This window comes from Sturnus vulgaris, chromosome 28 (genome assembly GCF_052056855.1).
Source record: "Sturnus vulgaris isolate bStuVul1 chromosome 28, bStuVul1.hap1, whole genome shotgun sequence".
Classification (NCBI taxonomy): domain Eukaryota; kingdom Metazoa; phylum Chordata; class Aves; order Passeriformes; family Sturnidae; genus Sturnus; species Sturnus vulgaris.
In genome coordinates, this window is record NC_142270.1 from 592,465 (window position 1) to 617,455 (window position 24,991).

A 24,991-nucleotide genomic window follows, 5' to 3' on the forward strand; every position below is an offset into this window, starting at 1 on the left:
CATGGTACTGACTCTGAAAAACAGAGTTCAGATGGGTGACATGTTTGGGCAAAGCCTGGCTGTGGAGTGGGCAGTGACCAGGCAGGGCTGCAGCCCATGGGAGACACTCGCCAGCCTCTGTGAATGCCCCCTCCTCTGCTGGAAGTGCTGGGGGAAGGGGAGCTCTGAAGTCCATCACAAGGTCCTGGATAAGCAGTGCTGGCTGCAGCCCAGGTGCTACATAGCTCAGTGTCTCCTGGGCTGTTGTGGGCTGGCTCATGCTGCCAAGGGACACTTGGCCATCTGGTGGGTCCTGCTGTCCCTCTGCTGTCACACCTAAGCTGTGTTTGCTCTACAAACAGTGCTTCTTCTGATGGGCACAGCTCCTGAGCTGCTTTTTGGTGTGACTTTGATGGCCACAATTGCCAGTAAAAAGGGTTATAAGAGGGGGAAGAAAGATCAGTGCAGTGCTGTGTTACTCTTCCACAGCCACCCTTTGGGCTAAAGAGTCACTGTGGGATGTGTGGATTTATTCTCCAAAAACGAGACAAATGTGGTTGGGGAGAACAATAAGGCTACTGCTGTGGGTTCAGAAGCTCTTAAAAATTACTTGTAATTTGAGATCCTCAACTTGAAGCAGCTTCAGGGAGAGAGTCAGGGTTATTTTTGGGTCTGAATTGAGCACTGTGCAGGAGGCCCCTCCAGAGCTGCGAGGGGGTTCGAGCAGCTGTGATGTGCTGCATCTCAGGGCATGTCCCAGTTTTCTGAATTTGAGTGTCCATTTTGCAGCCTGGGTATAGTTCTCAAGACCTTTAGTTGAAGTCTTGTTGCTTATTTTTTGGTAGGGTTTTTCTGTAGGGGGGAAGGAGGAGGAGTGTTTGTTTTGTTTTGTTTCTTCTTTCTGTTGCATCTTCAGGCTGCATCTCTGAGGCTGCTTCTGAAAGTCAGTGGGGCTTCCTTGGAAACCCTGCTCTAGTTCCTGTGGCAAACTGTGCTGTGTAAAACTGAGGGGTTTGCCCGCCAAGAGAGATTCCTGCTGAGCAGTTCGCTGGCAGGTGTGTTACCTGTGTGTGTAACTCCTGTGTCGGGGTGGAAGAGGAGCTGTAGTGTCATAAAAGCCATTGAAAACAAACAGGGAGAGTTGTACCTTAAACACGGCAGTGTTGTCTGGTTATTTGCTCTTTTTCATTCTCTTCTGGTCAGTGAATTTTACCCAAGTGTGGCTTTGTTTGTTACGTGTCACATGACAGGGGCAACCCGTGCAAGTGCTGAGTTACTGTAAGGCACAAACACATCCCTGGGACTGCGTTTAGTGGGGATCTGGTGGTTAATGGAATTCACCAGAGAGCTCAGACTTGGAGAGTTCTTTGGGATGTCACTTGAGTTCTGTGCTGTGTAATTCTGTGGTGTGTAACTGCTACTCCCCTTGTAGTGGGACTTCTGAAGACATGTAATTCACTTGTGAGCTGGGCTTTATGAGTCTTTGAACGTAAAAGAAATATGTGTGCAGTGCAAGGAGAGCAGATGAGGTGTTGTTAGGTCGTGGCATCAGCAGTGTCATTGTGCCTCCTTTTTCACCAGCATGCAGCACTTCTGGCTGCTTGGATCTGTGCCACTCTGCCCAAATTCATTCCGATCTCCGGAGCCAGGTGTGAAACTTTTGATGCCTCTACCTCTCCATCCTCCATCAGCTTCCTATTTCTGCCAGGACTGCAATTGTAAACCTATGTATTTGGAAGCAGAGCTGGCAGAGATGAAAGGCTTTCATCTGAAACAAGTCAGTTTATCTTGGGAATCCTGACTTTACTAATAGCAATGACCACAGAATGAATTGTGGGATTTTCCCTTTTCTTCTGTCCTGATTTAAAAGCATTAACATCAAACCACGTGTGGTAGATGTTTCTTCTGTTTCTTGCACAAATCAGCTTTGTAAAGTAACTTAGATGCTTCAAAGTTGCAGAGCCTTTTAAGTTTAGGCCTTTGGTGGTTCAGTGGGTGATCTGTAGCTCCAATTTCTGTCCAAGGCAGTGTTGCTGTCCTTCAGCTTTCTTCTTCATAATGGGAATTAATGGAGCAATGAGGGACTGTCTGGCAGGACCAGGAAATGGTGTAATTGCTTGTTTTTATAGAGATGTTAGGTGTTAACTTTGTTGCCATTAATTGAAGATTACCCCCTTGGATCCCTTTTGGTTCCTAGAGATAACTGTCCAGGCAGAGCTGGGAGCTCTGGAGATGGGCATGGGAAGGAGCATTCCCACTGTGGGGTGGTGGGAGCTGCTCAGTGCCCTCCCTCTTCCTGCTCTACTCTCCTGGCAGGGACAGGGTTGGGAGCAAAGGTCAAGAGTTTTCTTGTTAATGAACAGGTGATTTTGTGTCCTGCATAGGTGGCTTTGCAATCGTGTTCCTGGTAAGGACGAGCAATGGGGTGAAGTGTGCACTGAAGAGGATGTACGTCAATAACGAGTACGACCTGCAGGTCTGCAAGAGAGAGATCCAGATCATGGTGAGTCCCTGCTCTGTGCTGGGCCCTCAGGCTGGAATGCAGAGGGGTGGGAGCCTGGTCACCTTCTGCTTGTGAACTCTGTGGCATCAGGTCACAAACTGCATTTTCCTTGCAAAAATGGCTTTTGTGTGGAAAGACCTGACCTCTGGAGTCAGTAAAATCAGAAAATCTAGTACTGAACTATTTCAGAAGTTCCTGTGCAGTGGACAAGGAAAACCTGGTACCTGAAAAAAATACAGGGAATTCTAGGAAGATGAGGGGAGAACTGCATGGCTCAATGGGAAAAGAAAGGCCTGAAGATGTGAGCATGGTTGGGAGTGTTGGAATTCAAAGTCTCACAATCTTCAATTGAGATCTCAAGTCCTCAGCCTTTTAAACTTGATGAGAAAAGGCTGATGATTCTGATATCTCTGAACTGAAATCAGTGCATGAATGATAGACCTCCATCTTGAGATAAATCTGTATCACAACATCTTCTAATCCTTTTGGTCAGTATCAAGGTTATCTCTGCATCAGTGAGGTTGGTAGCTTAAAACAGTATTTGTGGGGTAGCTGCTGCCAGGGCTTTTGAAATGTAAAGTATTTGTAATAAGCTCTGGGATACTTTTATTGGACACAAGGATTTATATGATGGGGATAGCTATTTTTAATAGCTGTTTTAAACTTAGCGTCTCTAAACAAAGACAAAAATGGAGATGATCCAAATAGATTTGCCTAATCTTGTTTGCAGCATGGTAGTCATGGGAAGTGCCACTTTTGAAGTTGTATTCAAAGATACTGATGAGCATTTAGAGCAGCTGCCAGGTGGGGAAGGAAATATGAAATCCTCATTTTGTGAATGAGGTGAATGAATGTGAATGAATACCACACACGAGGTACAGGTTTGGGGTAGATGATCATTATATCAGAAACTACTACGTGTAGCAATTCTGTGTGTGATTTCTGAAGTAGCTTTTAATTAGGTTAATACCTTTTAAGTGAGATGCTGTAGTTTGTGAAGCGCAGAGAAGCTTTGGGCTTGGTTTCCCTGTGGCTACATGGGAAAAGGCGAGATTAGATCTCACATCAAAGGTTTAGTTGTGCTCACAAAGCTTGTTTATTTGGGTTTCACTTGCTGCTGCTTTCTCTTGTCTCCATGTCTTTGGTGCCTTTGGAATGGTGGCTTGTGGAAAGTGAGGGTGAGGAGGGTCCTTCTCACCTGGCAAGGCTGTTTGCTTCTGGGCTGGATCTTATCTCAGGTGTTTATGTCCTGAAGAACCAGTGCATCCCTAAAAGGAAATGTTTACTTCTTTTCCAGCTTTTCTGCAATAAGGAATTATTTCATGCTTAACTGCAGCTTTTGCAGCCCTACAGTGTTAAAGCAGAATGTGCCCAGCAGAACCTTGATTTCCTTTACTGGTGAAGCTGAGCATCAAACTGGGCTGTTTGTCCCATCTGGGAATGTGTGTGAAGCTGGCAGTCCCAAATAAACCGTTTTCCCCTGCAGTTTAGCTTGTGTTTCCATAGCAGGGGCTTGGAACTTGACGATCTTTAAGGTCCCTTCCAACCCAAACCAGTCTGTGATTCTGTGATAAGTCGTTGATATGAGAACTTGTGCTTTAATCTGTTGAGTTAATTAAAATAAAGCACTTCTAAAAGCAAGGTTAAAGTTTATTTTGTTGTTTCAGTGGGTTTTTTTGAGCATGTGAAGATTTGAGATATATTTTATCAGCAGAAGAGCTGGAAGGAGATGAGACAAGTAAGGCCAACAAGTCCTGTATGGCCACTGCCATTCTCTGCCTTGTTCTCCCCTCCTGTAGAGGAGGAGCAGCTCCCAGGGCCTGGCCTAGGCCACACCTCAGGAAATGTGGCAAAACCTGGACCAGACCTGAATAAGTTAATTCATCAGGTTGGCTGTTTCTCTGCTGGTTGTCTCAGATCCTTCTGGAAGGGAAAGCAGGTAGAGACAGACCTCAGGTTTGCTCAAGCTCTGAGTGACGATTAATGCAAAGTGACAGAAGCTTGTGCAGTGTGGAAGAACCAGATGAAAACGCTGCTCGCTCTGCGTGGCTGGTCCATGATGTGAATTTGGCTGGTCCAAATCTGGCTGTCTGTCTTGCAGCGGGATCTGTCTGGCCACAAGAACATTGTGGGCTACATCGACTCCAGCATCAACTCTGTCAGCAGCGGGGACGTGTGGGAAGTGCTGATCCTCATGGACTTCTGCCGGGGTGAGTGGGGCCTTGTTGGTCACGGGTGGGTTTGTCCTTCTGTGCATACAGGGAACTTGCACAACATCTTCCTTTTGAAAAAAGGGCTGTCCCTAAGCTGCCAGGAAGCTGTTCTGAGCTGAGCAAAGCCAGCACTAGGGCTGGAGAAGTGGCTGTCCCGTGAGGCTGTGTTCACTCTGCTAATGGGATTGGTACCATCTTTGCTGCTGCCCAGGGTGATCCTGGGTCTCCTCTGTTGTGAAGGAGAACCCTTAAATACATCTTAGTGTTGTTTTTAGAATGGTCCACACAAGAAGTGGCCCCTGTTAAAGCTGCCAGGAATGGAATTTTTCTTCACTTTAGTCTCATTGCAAGCTTTGTTCCACATCAGCCTGGCTTAGGATTGTTCTGGAAGAAGCATGAAATGGATAATGGGAAGTCAAAAAGCATTCCTCTAACCTCTGACCTTTTTGCTTGGCTGTCTGTAGCCAAACAGGCTCTTCCAGCTGTCCCAAAGCTTTGATCTTTGTGGCTGGGATGTGATGTTTGGAACATGATGTGTGTGCTGGGCTCAAATGCTTCTCGCAGGAAGAGTGTTCAGCAAAAATAATGTTTTGGCCAGGTGACTTCAGGAGCCTGTGGCTGGTTTGGATGGTGGCAGCTGATGGAAATTGGTGTTTTTGAGCCTGTCTGGCGTTGAACTCAAAAGCATTGTAGCAAGAACATGTAGATGTGTGTAAACATGTCCAGTGCAGGCTTCTGTTCTGCCACGTCCTCTTTGCTGCTTTGTTTTGCTGCATGAATCTTGACTGCCTTTCACTAGTTGTTTGCTGGTGAGAGGAAGAACTTTGTGTGCAGTTTTGCTGAAGGAATCTCTCCATAAGCTCTCTTGAACCTTCAGCCTGAACTTGCCAAGAACTGCTGTAAGCATGAGGCCTGGCAGTGCTGGCAAATCCCTGCTCAGCCCCATGTGCAGAGCCCACTGTGGAGGGAGGTATAAACCTGAGCTGTTCAGATGCACCCCCCCAGCTTCAGTAACCAAATTTTGGGCTGCTGAAGTAAAATCCATCTTTCCTAGGAGTTTCCTTCTGTCTGAAAGGAGGAGAGCTGCAGGGTGGCATTTCTCCCGTGGCTCTTGTCAGATGCTGTGCTGAGCACATGCCGGCTGCTGTCTGCAGCCTTCCCACTGCCATGCTTGTTACACGCTGATTTTTCCCTTGTTCCGTTCTTTTTGTGGCTGACAGTTTCCAAACCAAATCAGTGTCTTTGTGCAGACACTGTGAATGCAGAACTGCATTCATTTTGGGTGTAAAATCTTCAAGCTGTAGTATTCATTAAACTGAGCTTTTCTTTCCTACCACGAAAGTTTTCCAGCACTTGTGATGTGGAACGATACAGTACTGCTTTTCCGGAGCTTCAGAAAGGAGTTTTTCTCTGTCTGTCTGGGGTGTTCAGAGGAGGAAAAAACCTCTAGATTGTTTTGGAAAGACCTTGACAGCAACAAAACCCCAAAGCTGAGACAAATTCAGGACTTGTTCATGAAAACTTGCTTGTTGGTCCAGAGCTTCCCTGTTACAGATGGATTTTAAATTTCTTTGCCAGTCAACAACTTCAGCCAAGCTACTTAATGTGTGGGTTTTCTGAGTGTCTCCCTTCTTCCCTCCTCTTGCTTACATGTGGCAGACTAATCTATGGACTGTGGGTGCCCCAAATTCAGCTTTTTATTCCTCTAGTCAGACAAAAGAAGTCCTACTTGGAAGAAAAAAAGGAAAATTATTGAGTGCTGATACAGCCAGGGCAAAGTGGGCTGTGTGAAGGTTTGCTCAGAGCCCAGGTGAGCTGTAACACTTGCCCACAGGTTCTTCAAACCCCTGGGATGGAGGGGAATGAAACAAGCTGAGTGGGCAGATTGCAAAAAGCCTCCAGGGAAGGTTTGTTGTGCATTTAGTTTGAACCTTCATATACTGACTGTGGAGCCTCAGTTTGAGGAGCAGCCCAGGACCAGGGATGTCAGATGGACTGGGTTTGGTGGCCAGAGCTCGTTGTGTGCCCCATGATGGAGGAGAGGTCATACCATGTCCCTGCTGCGATTTGGGATGGTCAGAGCTCACTGTCCCTGCTGTGATTTGAGGATTCCTGCTGCGATTTGGGATGGTCAGAGCTCACTGTCCCTGCTGCGATTTGGGATGGTCAGAGCTCACTGTCCATGCTGCGATTTGGGATGGTCAGAGCTCACTGTCCCTGCTGTGATTTGAGGATTCCTGCTGCGATTTGGGATGGCCAGAGCTCCCTGTCCCTGCTGTGATTTGCCATGTCCAGATCTCACTGTCCCTGCTGTGTTCTGTCCTGCCAGGGGGACAGGTGGTGAACCTGATGAACCAGCGCCTGCAGACCGGCTTCACCGAGAGCGAGGTCCTGCAGATCTTCTGTGACACCTGCGAGGCCGTGGCCAGGCTGCACCAGTGCAAGACTCCCATCATCCACAGGGATCTGAAGGTGAGCTGTGGCTCCAGGGTGCAGCATGGAGGGAGCATCCTGCTCACCCCCCCACCCGTGTCTGCCAGCTGCCCACGCTGTGCTTGTCTTCCTGGTAATGAGGGGAAGTGGGCATAAACACACCTCTCTACTGGAAGATAAAAAAAGAAATGAGCCTCTCAGTGCTACTTACCATATGTTTGCCATCTATATATCTGCTTAAACACAAATGTTTGTGAATAATTCTGGCTTGCACACGTGCCAGAATGTACCTGATGAATTATTCACAGTGACCTGAAACACTGCTTATTTAAGGTAGCTCGTGAAAAGTGTGCTGTGAGTTGTTTCCTGGACCCAAATTAAAAGGAGCACTCCAGAAGTGTTGGCCTTGGGGCAGGAATCTTTAGGAGCTTTTGAAAGTGGCCTCTGGAGCTCTGGCCATGAAAGTATGTTGTGAAACTCTGTATGTTTAGCTGAGAACAAAGCTGGGCCAGCAGGGCCATCTTGGTAAAAGTCCCAGGCCTGTAATCCAGCATACAAAAAGATGTTCCCTTTGCTCTCAACGAGCTCATAAAGTGCTGGAATGAAATACTCAGCCAAATAGGAGGTTGCTGTGGCATTTGAAATTCAGATGTGCCTTGTGGAGCAGGTGCTTTTTTCAGAACCCTCACAGATGTTTGTTTGTGCCACTGGCCATTGTTTTACATGAGCCAGAGCCATGTGTACCAAGGAGAGCCAAGCAGAACAGGGGAAAAATTCCTCAGGGTTTGTTGTCCTCTGGCATATTTGAAGTGACGGTGATGCCACTGCTCAGTCGGTTTGGATGTAGAAGCAACTCCTGTGGCTCTTCCTAGGAGGAAAAGAGTGATCTCTTACCAATCTGAGTCCTGGGTTTAAATCTGTAAAGTCTGTGGGCAGCTTGCAGGAGTTCGTATAGGTCAGGAAAACAGGATGAGAGGGTGAGGAACAGGAACTTCCCCAGCTGACATTAACCCCTGCCCTTACCTTTTCGGTGAATCTCTGGGGGATTTAATAAAGAACAAAACTCAGCGTGTTGCAGGGGAATAAATTTGGGACATCTGTGCTGGATTAGTAGTTGATCTTGAGTGTTACTTTCTGCCCTGAGTTGCAGATGAAATGGGATGTTTGGGCTGGTGTGTAGTGCATTGTTGCCTGTCTAGGTCAGGGGAGGTTTTGCAAGGCCTGACTCTTGGTAAGCTTGCCCACAGTCAGAGTTGGCTCTTCTCTGCCTGGAGACGTTTTATGCTTGAGTAGTGTATTGTTTCTGCCATGGTGACCTCTGGAGATCTAACACAGAATTAATACTTATATATATTTTGACTTTATTTGTGTTAAAATATAATACTATCAAGGGGGAGTTGCAAAGCCAAGACAGATTAAGGGCCAGAGAAGTTTTGTACAAGTTCTGAGTGTAAGAAGGGTCATCCATTGTGTAGATGTTTTCTTGGGATGAATATAACCCTGCTGAAGGGGGGGCAGATGTTGGCTTTGCAGGCAGCTGCCTGGGGCCTGGAGGTCTTTTTTTGCCTTCCAGCTCTTTGATGCTGCTCTGGTGCTGGAGGTTCCTGCCTGGAGACCTCTGCCAGCAGAAGGGATGCTGTGAATGAGCTTTCAGCCCTTTCAGACAAGTGCAGCTGGAGGAGTTTCAGTGGCCCCTGGCTCTCATTTTGAATTAACCCAAAGGCTTTGCCTGAAGCAGAACAGCCTCCTGTTGGCACAGTCCCCAGCTGGTGGGAAGTGACCAACAGCTGGGGACAGCAAGCACCTTTACCCAGCGTGTCCATAGGCAAAAGGGCACATGGCACTGTGAGTAAGGACCACAAAGAGATCCTGTGTCACCCCTGGCTGTGTTCAGGGGTCCCTTCCTGGGCTGGTGGTTGATTCAGGTGCTGTGGCACTGCCTGCTGTGCAGTACAGGCTGTGATGCTTATTTCATGTGCTTTGGGGTATATTGATGCTGCTTTTTCCTAAAAATGAGGAAGTGCCTTGTATGCTGCAGAGCAGCCAGAGAGTGTGCCCTGGTCGTGCATCCCTCTCAGATCACTCCCTGAGCTCAGGAATACTGGCCTTGAAGCCATTGCTCTCAGGAGAAGGTCATGGGTGTTGAATCAATCAGCTAAAGAAAACCTGTCCTCATCCCTCCCCAGCATATCTGTGCAGTGGTTTTTATGACTCTGGTTCTGTTGTAGCAAAGAAGCATTTATTTTGGAAAGACTGAAGCTGACTACACTCCATAACCAGCAAAACTTAAGACAACTCGTCATCTCCTTTAAAGGCTTTTGTTTGGGGTCTAAATCTGACTGTGTTGGGTGTGTCAGAGGCTGCAGCCAGAGTTAGCAGTGCTGGAAGCTGGAGTGCAGCTTTCTGAGTGTTTGACCAGAAGAGACCTTCATACTCCTTTTAAAGACACTTTTCTCTGACCTGGAAGTGGGTAGCAATAATTTCTTTTGCTGTGTTTATTTTTTCCTTCTCCTGGCATTTACTGATCAAACCTGGTTGCTGGATAATTCCGTGCTGATGTTTAACAAACCTTACAGAGTGTTGGAGTGAAAATCACCTCAGACTTCTCAGCCAGATAAAGTGGGAGGACTCTTGGGGCAATGTTGGAGGAGTGTTTGCAGAGAGCAGGAATAACGCTGCCAGTGTTGATCTGCTGGGGAGAACATCTGTGTGCAGTGCTTTATTCAAAGCAGATGGATGGCAGAGGGGGAAGGGGCGTGTTTAACCCTTGGTTTCAAGCCAATGTTCTCCCCCTCAGCTGCTCTGATTTGGCTGCATTTTCTGATGCTTAAAATGCTGACTCCTTCTTTTTCTTTCCTTCTTGTAAAGATCATCCTTGATGGGGAGCTCTGCTTCCAAAGGATTTTGTTAGCAAACGCTTATGTGGTGATTTTTTAAATTTTGAACTGTATGAGCAGTATGTTTTATCTCGTTGTTGTATCTGAGCATTTGACACTGATTGAAGATAAAGACATAAAAAATGGTGTGTTCTCTCAAGAGAACATGCCGTTAATGTTGCTGCACAGATGAGGAGTTGGAACACAGGGATGCTCTACCAAAGCAAAGATCTGAACGCAGGGTTTCACACATTTTAAGTCAGTGTTGAAACAGGCAATTTTCTTAGGTGGATACAAGGTAGAGTTTTGTTAATGCTCAGTTGTGAGTATTGAGGAGAAGGTTTCTTCTGATTTTGTTTGTTTCTATTGCCTGATTCAAGGTACCAAATAATACTTGGAAGAAGGGGAACTCCTCAGTAGTCTGGAGGAGCCTCTGCTGCTACAGCCCCTGTTTAGGGACTGTGGGGCAGCCCGCAGACTCTGAGAACATGCAAATAAACGCGAGCATGTGCTGAGGTTTGTTTTGAACGAGACCCTGAGGGACAGGTAAAATGCAAGCAAAGACGTGGAGATGTGTTTTAATTTGGTGGAAGTGTGTGTATTTGTTTGCCTTCCCTCTGCCCCATAGACAGTGAGGAGTTACAGCCCTTTGTAAAGCTGGGACAGCTTGGATTTCCTGTCCCCAATTCAGATGCCAGACCAGGGGCACAGTAGCTCAGGAACGTTGAGCTCCACAGGCACTGGGACCCTGAAGTCGTAAAAGAGGCAAAGAAATGTGCTTGCAGGAGGAGAAGGGAGGAGTGGCAGGATGGAAGGCAGTGTTACAACTGTGCTTCCATCATTTGACTTCTATTTTAGGAGATGTGACAGAGTTTTGATGCCTGTTTTCTTTGTTGTCACATTAGGCTTTAGTATCAGATATGTCTGATATATCTTCAGGCACTTAAAATCTTGACTCATCTGAAAAAAAAAAAAACAAACCCTGAATATTTTTTTGTCTGAGTGATTCTGTGTCTGTCTGTGATGCTCCTAGGTTGAAAACATCCTGCTGCATGACCGTGGCCACTATGTCCTGTGTGACTTTGGAAGTGCTACAAACAAATTCCAGAACCCTCAAACAGAAGGGGTGAATGCAGTCGAGGAGGAGATCAAGAAGTAAGTGTGCTTTGCCTTTTCAGGTCAGCTGTACTTCGTGTTTAAAGAGTAATTTTTTCTTGTGCTGGGATTAATTTTGCTCAGCCTGTTGCAGCAGATTTGCTGTGCTGCATGGCAGTGTCTGCTGCAGGTGAGTGAGTGCCCGGGGGAAGGTGAAACAATAAATTGAGCTTGATGTAATTGCTTTGGACCTGGAAGACTGAAATTAATGCAGAGAAGCAGCTGCACCTCGGCGAGGCAGTCCTGTTCTGCCCTGTGCAGGGTCAGGCTGTCTCTGTCCTTCATCTGTCTTGGCTTCTCTGAGCTCCAGACAGGGGTGGCACAATCTCATCCTTGCTGGGCTGCTCTCCCCACAGACCCGGGCACTAACTGAGGCTGATCCTGGCTCTGCAAGGGAAGGGGTTCAGTCCAGCTCCTCCTCCTGCCCTACGCACTGCCAGCTGTCCTGGCACATCTCTGATGTTCCTTGGTGCTTTTTAAAGGGGGGATTCACCTGCAGTTCAGCGAGCCCTGAATCAGAGGTGTAGCACACTCCAGATCCTTGGCCTTGCTTCAGTTCTGACAACATCCCTGCTTCAGACCTGCCACTCCTGTTACTAAAGCTTTCTGCAATGGGTACAGATGCCTCTATTTTGTTGGGATTCAGCTACACCTGCCTGGATTTTCTACATTTGTTTGACTGGAGTTTTCAGAGTGCTCCTAATCCGGTGTTGCAGTCCCCTTGGAACGCCCTATTTGTACACTTAAGCCTACAAAACCTTTGCCTTTGGCAATGCTTTCCTGTGATCAGGGTAAGCAGCAGGCAGAAATGACAGACCTGCTGGTAGGAAATCTTATCAGAAGAGCTTCATAATCTGTGGAGCAGTTTCCAAGCTTTTCTGCTTGTTGTGATCTGTTAAGATGAGGCGTATTCTCACTGTGGTTTGAGGTACACAGTGACCCATCCCTTGCTACAGTGGGTCTGAGCAGGACTCCTGGTGTGGAAATATACTTTTTTGAAGCCATATATCCAGTTACAATCTCTGTAATACAATTGGCCACAGCCTTGCAGTGAGGGCATTGAAGAGGACATTTGATTATTGACCTTGATAATGCTCTGAATCCTTGAATGTTTCTGTTCTTAAAATGACTGCACGGTTTTGTGGTGAATTCTGTGCTTTAGAAAGGATTGTGGTTACTGTTTTGCCTTCCCAGGGCAGTTTGAAGGGTTTTTTTATTGTTTGAGGTGTGTAGCAGGTGATGCTGTTAGAAGATTTTTCCGATAGATATCTTTAGCAACCCTTTCCTTAAAATGAGGTGGGAAAGAGTGAATTTTGAATTATTTGGGAATATGACCTACCTGATATACCCCTTCTGAGCTCCCTGATGCACCTTCCCCTGCAGGTACACAACGTTATCCTACAGAGCCCCAGAGATGGTGAACCTGTACAGTGGCAAGCTCATCACTACAAAAGCAGACATTTGGGTATGTATGGAAATGGCTGGGCATGTTCCAGCCAGGCTGCTTTCATTGCCGCAGCAGGGAAACGGGGCTGGCCTGGACACTTTCTGAATTAACAATTCCTCTGATGATGTGTCTGATGAATTCCTGCTGAGCAGGGAGGCTGGTGGAGCAGCTGTGTGTACTCCTCCTGTGTGGTTTGAATTTAGAGATGGATGAAACTCCAGGGTTGATCAGGGCAAATGTTATCATAGCTTAAGAGTTAAACCAAAAAATTCAGGGTATTGTGACTCATTGTGCCTGGGCTGGGTTGTTAGTGTGTGGAGTCAAAGTTCTGGTCAAAATTGAGCAGAAACCTGAGAAAATGGCCCTGCCCCAGCAGCAGCAGCAGCATGCTGATCCTGTGTAACACAGGACTGAGTTGTCAAACTGGCCAAAGGCCAAACTTCTGCACTGTTTCTGATGATCAGGGCAATCCTGCCGTGCTTTTTCCTCATGGTGAGAACAAAATCCAGCTGTGCTGGAGTCCATTCCTGGCTAACCTGGTCAGGGGGAGAAGGCTCTTTTGGGTGAGACAGAGGTGAGAAAGAGTCTGTGCTGTTTGGAGTGTAGTTTGGCGTGACAGTTCAGCACATGTGTTTAAAAGTGTTTAAAATGTTAACTGGGAGCATATTTTGTGTTTTTTGGAGTCCTGAGCTAGGAAGCAACATGGTAGAAGCAGAAAAAGAGAGCTTTGATGTATGTTCAATAGTTCTGCATCTACAAGAGGGAGAATTGCTGGTGTGACATCTGCTGAAAGTGCCCTCAGTGAGCTTGGGGAAGCAGCAGCTCCTGTGGGAGCAGGTTTAGCCAGGCGTCTGTGGGGTCAGCCCTGCACTGTGCAGGGTCACTGGCCTGGAGTGAGTGGAGAGGGGAAGTCACAGCTGTGATAGTGAGAAAGGACAGGGCCTCAAAGGCAGCCAGAGGTGAACCAGGATTTGCAGTCCTTCTGGAATAGTGTGGAAAGGGGGTGATCCAAAGGCTCTGTTCTTCCTGGCACGGCAGGAGTTCTGTTCCAGTGACACTTGGAGCATGTCCAGAGCAGTGTATGGTGGTGAGCACAGTGTGGCCTCAGCTTCCAGGCCTGTTCCAGTGCTTGTCCTTCTGGAAACCTCCCTTTCCATTAAATCTTATCAAGGTTATTTTAAACCAGAGTGCAATTTCATTGTGAAATCCTGTGACAAAAGAGATGAGCTGATGATGAGTTTCTTAGGATTAGGAAATGTTTCCTGCTCTCTCCTCTGAGATGGTGGGAGTGTTTCATAATTAGCCCTTTGTGCAAAAACTGTTTTCTTTTGCAATAGGTGGTGGTTGTTGCTGCCAAAAGCAGCGTGGCAGTAGAGGGAAGGGTGGCAGCCTGCAGAATGAGCTGTACTTCCCTGGCATTTATTTATAGCGGTTGAAAGGTTGTTTGAACTTAATCTTTGAAACAGTTTGGGCTTCTCTTTGTCAGAATGGATGTATTAATGATGATGGTTGCCATTTATTTGTGCTGTTACTTCGCTCTTTCCTGCTGGTATGTGGCAGAAAGGCTTTGCCTGTTCAATGACACGAAGGGTCGCGGTCTGCAGAGCTGTGGGGAGAGTGATGATCCCCCAGATCAGTGTCTAGCGAGGGAGAGCTCTGCATGTGTTCATCATGTCTGCAGCTGTGCCTGTCTCAGGTCCCTCACAGGGTGTTGGTGCAGGCCTGACATCAGCAGGAGTCTCCTGCCTGCTGTCGAAGCTCTGGCCTGCTGGGCTCAGTTTGGTGAATCCTTGTCCTGTTCTCTCTCTGCAGGCCCTGGGCTGTTTGCTGTACAAGCTGTGCTACTTCACCTTGCCCTTTGGGGAGAGCCAGGTGGCCATTTGTGATGGCAACTTCACCATTCCAGACAACTCCAGGCACTCCCAGGACATGCACTGCCTCATCCGTGAGTGTCTGACAGGGCTACAGGGCTGAAAAACAGCACCGGGGTTCTGCTCTTACAGCCCCTGCCCCTAAAGCAAAACCATGAGCTTTTCTCTCCTTTTCAGAGGCTTGCTTGCACACAGAGTGGTGGTTAAAGTGATCTTTTACTAGTTTAGGAGATCACTCTTGGAGAGTCATGACAAAGAGATTTCTGTTTGGCCAGGCTGGAGTGAGCCCTGTGGAAAGGCAGGAACACAGACAACCGTTTGGTTTGAGTCCTCCAGAAACTGGCACAATAAGCCTATTTATGCAGAAACGTATTTCTTCAGTCATAAATCTGTTTGGATAAGGAACTGAAAAGACTACAGTGGCTTAGGCTAGTGATAAGAATTCATCTTCTGTGAACTGGGAAACAGAACTGAAATGATTTATAAATATCCCACTGACTAGAGTGAATGTGTAATTAAGTGTACAATGCACTACTCTTGGCAAAGCTGGGGCAGCTCTCTTGTTTCCAGCACAGCTTTTGACTTTTTTTTTTCCTTGCCACAGTCTCGACTCACACAGAGTTGGATGTGTTTGCAGAGCAGGCTGGTATTTTCTTAGCTGATGTGGGGGTATCTGCATTGGTGCTTGTGGCTGCCCTGTCTCCCTGCCCTGCTGGCACACTGGGGCTGGATCAAATCCTTTTCCTGTGGGTTCACTTGGAAGTGCCCAGTCCCACCCAGTGCTGTTCCCTGGCCAGGCAGCATTTCCCCTCCTTGCTCCAAAGGCTTTGGTAGCAGCTGCAGGTCCCAGCGCTGTTGGAAGATCTGTCCTGGTCCATCCTGACTGTCCTGCCCTGTTCCCAGCTGGGCCCATGGGCAGCTCAGCCCTGCTGAGCATGCACTGACCACGTGCTTTGAAGGAGGCAGGGCACTCTGTTAGCACCTGGCTGTATCAAACGTGGAGTTGTGGAATTGCTTGGGTTGGAGGGACCTTAAAGCCCATCCAGTGCCGCCCCTGCCATGGGCAAGGACACACCTTTCACTGTCCCAGGTTGCTCCAAGCCCCATCCAGCCTGGCCTTGGACACTGCCAGGGATCCAGGGGCAGCCACAGCTGCTCTGGGCACCCTGTGCTGGGGCCTCAGCACCTTCAGCACAAAAAAGTCCTTTGTTGTGTCAAATCTTATGTGCTGCCACAGCTGGCTGCCCTGCATCTGTGTGTCCTGTTCCTCTGATCTCAGCATCTCTGTCTCTTCAAGGGTACATGCTTGAGCCAGACCCTGATAAGAGACCTGACATATATCAAGTCTCCTACTTTGCATTCAAACTGGCCAAGAAGGACTGCCCAGTGCAGAATGTCCAGGTGAGCAGAGGAGTGGCCTGAGGGGAGCTCTGGGAATGGCTGGGGAGGCAGTTGCTGAATACTGAGCATTTGGCTCTGCTCTGTTGGTTGTTCCCCATTTCTGTAATTAGGAGGGTCTTGTTTGTGTGTAACAGCACAGTTTGGTTTGGATTTTTTGGGTCAGGAATCAGGTTTTCTCATGTTCCTTATTTCTGTTTGTCCCTGATTTACCTCCTCACCCAGTCACCAGTGTGAGGCCAACCAAGAAATCTTGTGCATGTGAACATGGAAAATTAGGCCATGCTTGGGAAACCAATTTGATTTCCAGGCACACTCATCACAGCATGTGTAATTTGGCCTGCACTTGGGTTTGAACCCAGCAGCTCTGGGTCTGTTGGCTGGGACTTGGCATTTGAACTGCATCAGACCTTACACAACCGTCTTCCCCTTCTTAGTATGTCTTTAGAGACTTCAGCTGAAACATGGAGTTGACAATTATTTCCTTTTGTTGTTATGGACACCTGTGGCAGACATTTTATTTTGTTGTTTCTACATAAATAGAAACCTAGGGTTTTTCCCCATGTTCTCCATGCTTATTTATGGTCTTTCTGAATAAGAGATAGTTTGGGTTCTATTATGCCTATGTTTTTATAGCATCATTAATAAATTTTGTCACTGCTATCCCGTCGTTGTCTTTTAAAAATGCCCAAGTTGTGCTGTGGAGCTTTGTGCTCACATTCCATGTTCAGTGGTCAAAAAGCTGAGCCCTCTTTTCTTGCTTTGTAAAGACTCTCCCAAATTCCTGTCTCCCCATGACGTGGACCTTGTGGTGTTTGTTACGCATCCAGCATGAGGAGTAATTACTTTGGGAATCCCCAGATCTCCCTATTTTATTGTGATGTTTTTGCACATTATTTTTGACTCTGTTTTCTGCCCTCAAAATACCAAATTGGGTGTTTTTGGGATCTGCAGAACTCTCCAATTCCTGCTAAACTCCCAGACCCAGTTAAAGCAAGTGAAGCTGCTGCAAAGAAGAGTCAACCAAAGGCCAGGTAACCCCACCTGTTTTTTACTCCCTCTTTTGTTGCCTGTTGTCTCTGTTGTTTATTAGCAGAGGTGTATTTAGCTGCTTCCTTGAGGACTTCAGTTGCCAAATGGTGACTGAGCACAGTTATTCTCCCATTAGTCAGCTCCCAGAAACAATCTGATATCAGACTCGTTAGTTTTCAAGAACAATTTGGTATCTACAAACCACAGAAGGCTGGGGGGATGGCTGCTCCTCTCTCTTGCTGTGCATTTTTGGAGCTCGGTAAACATTGAGCAGAGATCAGAAGAGTTCAATGACCTGATTCTGGGGTGAATGTACCAAAGTTAAAGTACATCTAAAGATGGCAGTTTAGACATCTCTGCCCAAAGGTACCAGCTGCTTATGAGCTGGTTTGTGTCCTTCATGTGCTCATTCAGAAGTCTGAGTGGTTTCAAGCAATATGTTGTAGGAAATAGTTGGATATAAGTTGAGTGGTTTTGACAAGTCCCAGCTGTCCACCAGGAGAAGATGCAGATTGGCAGAGAAGTCAGAATGATAGTGTTGGATTAATTGTTGTGAATGCATCCAGGAGGTTTTACTGTGCTTGGCGTGTCTGGGTGCCCGTGAGTGTTTCACCTTTGTCAGTCACACCCAGCTGAAGAGTGGGTGAGTGTTTAACCCTGCTGTGTGTTCTGTGCACCAGCTGCCCAACTCACAGGCTGTGCTCACTGCCCTTCCTTATCCTTCTTCCTTGCCAGGCTCACAGACCCCATCCCAACGACAGAAACGTCCATAGCACCCCGCCAGAGACCTAAAGCAGGACAGACCCAGCCCAACCCTGGAATTCTGCCCATCCAGCCAGCCCTGACACCCAGGAAGAGAGCCACAGCCCAGGCAGCCATTCAGCCACAGGGTGAGTGACATGTCTGTGTGGTCTCTGCAGCCCTGTGTGCCTCGGGGCAGTGGCCTAATGCTGGGTTTGGATTCTTGTCCCAGTTGCAGGCCCAGCTGCCCTGGGCAGTGCCCAGCCCTCGCTCCCTGCCAGCACCCCCCAGCCAAAAGCAGCCCCCCAGCAGCCTCCAGCCCAACCCCAGGCCAAGCCAGCAGCAGCGCCCCAGGCACAGCCCCAGGTCCCCTCGACACAGCCCCAGGCCACCCCTCAGCATCAGCAGCAGCTTTTCCTGAAGCAGCAGCTCCTGCAGCAGCAGCAGCAACAGCAACAACAGGCTGCCTACTTCCAGCAGCAGCAGCAGCAGCAGATGATGCAGGCACAGCAGGTGGGTGTGTGCACCGGGTTCATCACATCTGTGTCTGCAGGGCTGGAGCTTTGTGTTTATGGCAAGTTTCCTGTTCTTTTGGGGGGAGTGGGTGCAACTTTAAGGCATTTTCCAGTGCATCCCCAGTCCTCTAGCAAGATTTGGCCTAGGTCACCACACCTCCAACCTCTCAAACCAGCGTTGTTTCCTAGTTCCCAGCGATGCAGCAAGGAGCGCCTGCACAGCAGCAGCTGATGCAGAATTACTACCAGCAGCAGCAGCAGCAGCAGCTGATGGCCCAGCAGGCAGCCATGCAGCAGAAGAGCACAGCAGCAACTCAGCAGAAGCAGCAGCCCCTGGCACCGGCACAGCCAGAGGCCCAGCCCAGTGCGGCACCGCAGGCACAGCCACAGGAGCAGGGGGTGAGACCTTGGGGAAGGGGATGGGGCACTGGCACTTGGGCTACGAATGCTCCTCTGCCAACTCCTGTGTGCTGGGCACACCTCAGATGGCTTTTTAGACCCACAGAGCCCAGATCACATGTGCCAGGGGAGGTTTGCATTGAGTATTAGGAAAATTTCTTCACCCAAAGTGTTGTCCAGCCCTGGCACAGCTCTGCAGGGCAGTGGTGGAGTCCCCATTCCTGGGGGATTTAACAGTTACCTGTATGTGGCTCTTGGGGACATAGGATAGTGGTGGCCTTGGTAGATCTAGAGAAATGCTGGGACTTGGTGACCTTAGAGGCCTTTTCCAACTCAAACAATTCCATGGTTCTGGGGCCCGATTAGTAATAACTCAGTTATTTCTGGGTCACAGATGTCAGCGCTGACCTTCCTGCCTCAGGGATGTGCAATTGTTTGGATTTCTCATTCCAGCAGGATGCTGGACTCCAGAATTGTGCTCTAGGTCCACAGAAAGATGAGTAATGGATGAATAGAAAGCAGATGAGATGCTTAATGCAGCTTCTCTCTATTCCCTATCACGTTGCCATAGAAGACATCTGAGAAATTCTCTGAAACTTTATTTGTGCTTAACACACCAGGATGGGCACCAGGCGCCAGAACTACTTTATGTTGCTTCTTGTTTGGAAAACGTTTGCCTGATGCTCAGAGGAAGGCACAAACAGCTTCCTGGTTGTTCCTAGCATTGGGTTAACTTTTCAATAAATGTAGTGGGAGGGAGACTTTTCAAAGGAGACTTTTGAAAGCACCATATCTAAAAATAAATAAATCAATCACCCGCTTTACTAATCATATGGATGTGCACCTAATATAAATGCTCTTTGCTTGATGGAAAATATATCCAAGTGCAGAGGCACAGGCAGCTGCCCACAGGGAGGGGCAGGAAGCTGTGCCAGGAGGCCAAAGTGCTCTGCAGGGCTGTGGGAGGAAGCTGTGCTTCTTGCTTCCATTGCTGGGCAATCCCATCTGCTCTTCCCCGGCTTTGGCAGCTCAGAGGAGTGTCCCTAACTCTGGTTGTGTGCTAGGAGTAATCTTGGGCGCCAGGCAGGAGCAAGCGGACAGTGTTTGTGCTGTACCTTGCTGCAGGTGTGCAAAGCAGGCAGTGTCTGATGGCAGCCCTGAAGTCTTCAGGGCTGAGCTGCACGGGGTGAGTGGCACCCCTGCCTCTGGCACAGGGTGGAACTGGGTGACCTTTAAGATCCCTTCCACCCCAGACCATTCCATGATTCCATTGTTTCAGAGGTACACTACTGTTTGAGTCCAGGCTAAGGGTCACTTTATGCTGGCTTGTTGTGAGCTGCCAGTTAATTCCCTTCTCCTTGTTTCCTTGGAAGTGCCATCAGGAGTTCATTTGACTAATAAACTCCATAATCCATGAACTGGGGCAGCTGTTTGCTCTGCTCTCTGAGGTATCTCAGGGCTCTGCCATATCCCCTTTCCTGTTATATTTCCAGCTCTGGTTTGGCTGGGAGCTGTTGTGTTCCTGATCTTGTTCCTGTTCTGGTGAATGACCTGGGGCAGGTCAGTTTGTTGAAATTGGTGGGAGACTTCTCAGTATGTGCAGACAAGTTTTGAGTGATGCCCATTATTACCCTGTTCCTTTTAGGGCAGAAATGCCTCAAATGGAGCATTGAATCAAGAGCTATGCTGTGATTTGCTAGCACAAGAACAGTCTTAATTTTATGAAATCGGCTAGCTTGAAAATTAGCCTTATCCCCCTAGCAGGCTGATCAGAATGGACACATCTGGACTCTTTCCTGTTCCTGCAGCAGTCAGGAGGGAAAACCAGTGGTTGGCTCATTTAAAAAATGGTAGTGAAGCCCACTCTGCAGAGCAGGATCTCTGTGCAGAAGACACCTAGCCAGGGCCTTTCAAAACCTTTTCACATTGGGAGATTCCAGCTTAATAAGCTCTGCCTTCATTCCTGTGGTGATTTCAGTGCTGCCCTTTTGTCTCTCAGCACTAAATGTCCTGTTCTGCAGTGACCTACATAGCAGGTGGGTGCATGGGGAGCAGACAGGGGACTCTGCCTCTCTGCAGTGAGTGAGTGTGCTGGGATGCCAGAGGAAAAGCAGGACAGCTCCTCATTGTTTGCCTTCTGCCACTAGGGTTCAGCACCACATTGGGCACCTCTCTCCTGTTGCCCTCTTAGGTCTTTCCAAGCCCTTCATCTTGGTTGGAAACGGCCTGGGAACAGGGAGGTAGTGCCCAGGCAGGGGAGATGACATGCACAGCTTGCTGCTCCTTGTATTCCAGTTTTCCTGTTTTAAATCCAGAGTGATATCTCCCTTGCAGACAGATTGTGAAAAATCACACAAACACAAGTGATGCTGTTGTTTATCACTACAAACTGTATTTCAAGTATTTATGAGTTTGTGAGTGTAACATAAGACTAAGGCAATGGAAAATCAGTGTGAGGAAACCCTTTGCAGCTTCCACAGGGTTTGTAGCTGGGTTGTCTTGGCTCACACCTAAATCCAATGTGCCTGATTTTCTCCTCCACATTTTAATGACAAATGTTGCTCCTGTGGTCCTTGCTTTCTTTTTTTTTTCCCCTTTCCCTAAGAGAAAGTTTTTTGCACAAGATTTCTGAACGAGACCTCTACTCCTTTAGGCATTTGACCCAGTCTCACGTTATGTGCTGAAGGCAGTGCTGCCTTTCACCATATCCCTGTGACAAGACTCCTACACACCGAGGTCTGAGTTCCTTCCACCTCTGCTCTAGGTCTCGGCCTCTCTACCCTTGAGCAGGTTTGAGCCCAGCCAGCCTTTCTCAAGTCCTACTGGAGATTTTACCTCCAGAGCTGCACCACAGAAAGGGGAGAGACTCTGCTTGTGCTGTAATTCTGATATGCTGCAGAGCAGCAAATCCCCTCCTGCCATGGTTCCTTTGTTTGTCTGGTTTTTACCCTCCAGACTGTCTCCAGTCCATGACTGGAATGCTGGGTGCTCCAGCAGGAGCTGTTTTCTCCCCGTGGCCGCTGTTCTGAGCGAAGGCACTGTGCTTTTCTCCCCTGGCAGGTTCAGGCTCAGGTGAGGCAGCAGCACCAGGCTCAGGGCCCGGCCCCAGCACAGGGCCAGAAGCTGGGCTCACTCACGCCACCGTCCTCGCCCAAGGCGCAGCGCGCGGGGCATCGCCGCATCCTCAGCGACGTCACCCACAGCGCCGTGTTCGGTGTGCCCGCCAGCAAATCCACCCAGCTGCTGCAGGCTGCGGCTGCCGAGGCCAGCCTCAACAAGTCCAAGTACGTGCCAGGGCCTGGGGTGGGGGCTCAGCCTCAACAAGTCCAAGTAGGTGCCCAGGGACTCTGTGTGGGGTGTGGAGTGAGGGCTCGGTCACGCTCTGGGAGGTGTTTGATGCGAAGCTCTGAATGAAGGTAGGCACAAAACTCTGAGTGAGTCTTTGCCTTCAAGACCTCCGTTTAGGGCTCATGAGTTGTCTGAGCTCCCAAAAGGCTTTGGGTGACCAGGATCTTCTCTGGCTCACAGAAGGCAGTGTCATTTCAGCCACAGCCCTGCTGTGCACTTCATTCTCACTGATTGACATCAGCACTTCCTGAAGATTGGACTTGGTGATCTTGGAGATCTTAATGGGGCTCTGATTCCCTAGGAGTGAGCTAGGTCACTTTTACAGTGTCTGCAGGCAAGAAGCCTTCCCACTGGCACTGCTGCTCCTGGTGGGATGCTTGGGATGCTGGTTTTAACCCTTGGGTGCTCACCCTCAGTGCTCCCAGGCTTCTGAGCATGAGACTGCAGTAACTTACACTGGATGTTTTAATTGGGAAGTCATTAGAGTGTAGTAGCTTGGTCCAGCTGATAGTGCTGGCCAGAGGATTTCATGTGGGAGGTTAATGGCTCTTGTTTGGGATGATCATATCCAGATCTGCTTCCACCACGCCCTCGGGCTCGCCAAGGACCTCGCAGCAGAATGTCTACAACCCTCCTGATGTGTCCACGTGGAACCCCTTTGATGATGACAACTTCTCCAAGCTCACAGCGGAGGAGCTGCTGAACAAGGACTTTGCAAAGCTGGGGGATGGTAGGTCTGTGGGGTGCTTTAACACCTGCCTGCTCTGGCACGGGAAGATGCCAGGGACTGCTCAGGTACCCCATATAATTACAGTCCTCTGGCTAAATCCTTCCAGTTTGTTTCTGTTTGCAGTTCAGTGGTGCCCCAAAGGCAGAGGTACAAGCTGCTTTGACAGTGTCACTGCTCAGGTGCCTGTGGAAGCTGCAGTTTAAATTCTGCTTCATCTGCAAGTTGGGATTTGCAGGAAGAGACTTAAGTCGCTTAGTGGAACAGTGTCCTAAAAATACATATAAGCAGCCTACTTTCAGAATAGAAGTTTTTCCCTAACTCTGGGTCTGCATTCCAGGGAAGGCTCCAGAAAAGGCAGGCAGTTCCACAGAGAACCTGATCCCGGGGTTCCAGCCGGCTGTATCCGCAGCCCCGGCCGATGCCTTTGGTGGCCCTTCCTTCACTGCTGGGCCAGGTGAGTCTGTGAACATGAACAGCATGGAATGGCAGCTCTTGTCAGAACCTCTTTGAAAGGGAAGGAAAACTGATACAGACTGGGCACTGAGAGCTGCAGGCAATAGGGTTGGTACTTCAGGAGAGTGCATTCCCTTGTCACAGTTGGGTGGCAGAGTTAGGACACTGTGTGGAGGCAGAGGTGGGGCTTGTGGTGAGGGAAGAAACTGAGCCCCTTAAGTTACCAAGGAAGCTTCTTAGTGTGTGGAAGTTCCATGGAGTTCATAACAAAGAGTAAAACCTATGTGCAGTGAGGGAAGGTTGGAGGTGTTGGTCAGAGCTCCTGATCTGTTTGGAGGAGCAGAGGAACAGGGATAACAATGTCTCTGCTGCAGAGTGAGAGCAGCAGGGATGAGTGAGCAGGGAAACTTCTCGGAGGAGAGCAGAGTCTCATAATTGACATGTTAAATGATGAAGGCAGTAATTTCTGCACTGGCTGGGCTCTGTGACTCCAGAGCCCTTGGCTGGTCTGAGGAGTTTTTCTGCAGAATCCTCTGCCTGTGGGACCTTGTCTGGTGTCTTGGTCCTTGTCACTTTTGGTGCTTGTGTCCTGAGGTTTTGCTGTGAGCAGCCCCTTCTATGCCAGAACCCCTTGGTGAGTGCTGCTGCTCATTACTAATCCTGAAGCCTCAGTTCTCACTGAGGGCAGCTCAGACCTGCTAAGCACAGAGGTGGAAAGCTGCTTCCGGGAGCTCCAAATGCCAGGGATCTCCCCCTGGTGAAAATGCACCTGGATGATGCCTCCTCACAGAAGCAAAAGAACTCTTGGTGAGAGGAGTCTGGGAAGAGGCTGAAGAATCCTTTGTGGGGCAAGGACTGACAAATCCATTTATGCTTATTTCTATTTATAAAAGGAGATTTAGGGGAGCTTATAACTGAGCTTGGTATGTTGGTTCTTACTGGGGAATTAAGGAGTTGTAGTCTCTGACACAGGAGTGCTCCTGGGGAGCTGCTTTCTGAGTTTGTCCAGCTGTGAGCAGTTTATGATGTTCCATCAGCCTTTGTGGATGATGCTGAACAGCAGGAACTCCATGTTGAGCTGTAGAGCACCCTCTCTAAAGCCTGAGGAGCACCTGTGTGCCCTGGGCTCTGTGGTTGCTGTACCATGGTCAGTCCTGGCAGTGTCTGTCTTTAAAGTGTGCCCCGTGACTTTTCAGTCTTGGGGTTTGGCATTAGGAAGGTATCTTGGAAATATTGGTGCTGGGCTGGGCACTTCCAGCCCTTCTCTTTATTTCCTCAGAGACAGGAGCCTGTCCCAGCCTGGCTGGTGCAGCTTTTGTTGCAGACACAGAGGCCCCACGTGGGCTGTGTGTCCTTTTGTCCTTTTCTTGTCCTTTTTCATTTTCCATGCTGCTGTGAAGGCAGATAACAGTTCTTCCCTGCTGGGGAATGTTCTGAGATCTGTGGGTTAAGTTGTGTTGGAGAACCACATGGTAACAGTAGTTTTTTTTTTTTATTCTTTTGAGTAGTACACTTGGTCAGAGTGTACCTGTGTGTGCTTGTGTCAGGCCAGAGCTGGGGCTGTGCTTGTGTTGGGGTTTTGCACTGTGCTTTCTCCTTTCCTCTTCTCTGTTCACTCTGCATTTTCTTTTCCTTTTCTCTTTCTGCCAGCTGAAATAACGAAAGACATTCTGAGTTTGGACTCTAGCCCTCCTCTTCTGACTGTGCCTGATCCTTTCATTCCTCTCCCGTTATCTGACACCCCAGGTAACCAGAGCTGAGGGGGTGGAGGGGGGCAGAGTCTTGGGCTTTGTTTTGTCCTCTTAATATTCTCGTTCTGTTTGTAGGCACACCTGACATCCTGGGCACTTCCAGGCTCTGCTGGGCTCACTGGCAGTGGGGATGGTTTTCATGGCAGA

General features: G+C 48.6%; 1 protein-coding gene across 5 annotated transcripts in view; it reads left to right on the forward strand.

Annotated features, from left to right (window-relative positions):
• The window catches only part of AAK1 (AP2 associated kinase 1), a 71,242-nt gene that overhangs the window by 19,091 nt on the left and 27,160 nt on the right, over positions 1–24,991 (forward strand). For 4 of the 5 annotated variants that reach the window (XM_088179904.1, XM_088179903.1, XM_088179902.1 and 1 more), the window contains 15 exons: positions 2,364–2,482; positions 4,584–4,692; positions 7,025–7,167; positions 11,038–11,159; positions 12,543–12,624; positions 14,419–14,551; positions 15,775–15,878; positions 16,830–16,909; positions 17,643–17,797; positions 17,881–18,161; positions 18,353–18,562; positions 21,623–21,846; positions 22,483–22,640; positions 22,978–23,094; positions 24,744–24,839. In XM_088179904.1, the coding sequence (XP_088036030.1) occupies positions 2,364–2,482; positions 4,584–4,692; positions 7,025–7,167; positions 11,038–11,159; positions 12,543–12,624; positions 14,419–14,551; positions 15,775–15,878; positions 16,830–16,909; positions 17,643–17,797; positions 17,881–18,161; positions 18,353–18,562; positions 21,623–21,846; positions 22,483–22,640; positions 22,978–23,094; positions 24,744–24,839 (2,133 nt within the window). The remainder of the gene's footprint in view (positions 1–2,363; positions 2,483–4,583; positions 4,693–7,024; positions 7,168–11,037; positions 11,160–12,542; positions 12,625–14,418; positions 14,552–15,774; positions 15,879–16,829; positions 16,910–17,642; positions 17,798–17,880; positions 18,162–18,352; positions 18,563–21,622; positions 21,847–22,482; positions 22,641–22,977; positions 23,095–24,743; positions 24,840–24,991) is intronic. The other variant, XM_088179900.1, reaches the window with a different exon arrangement.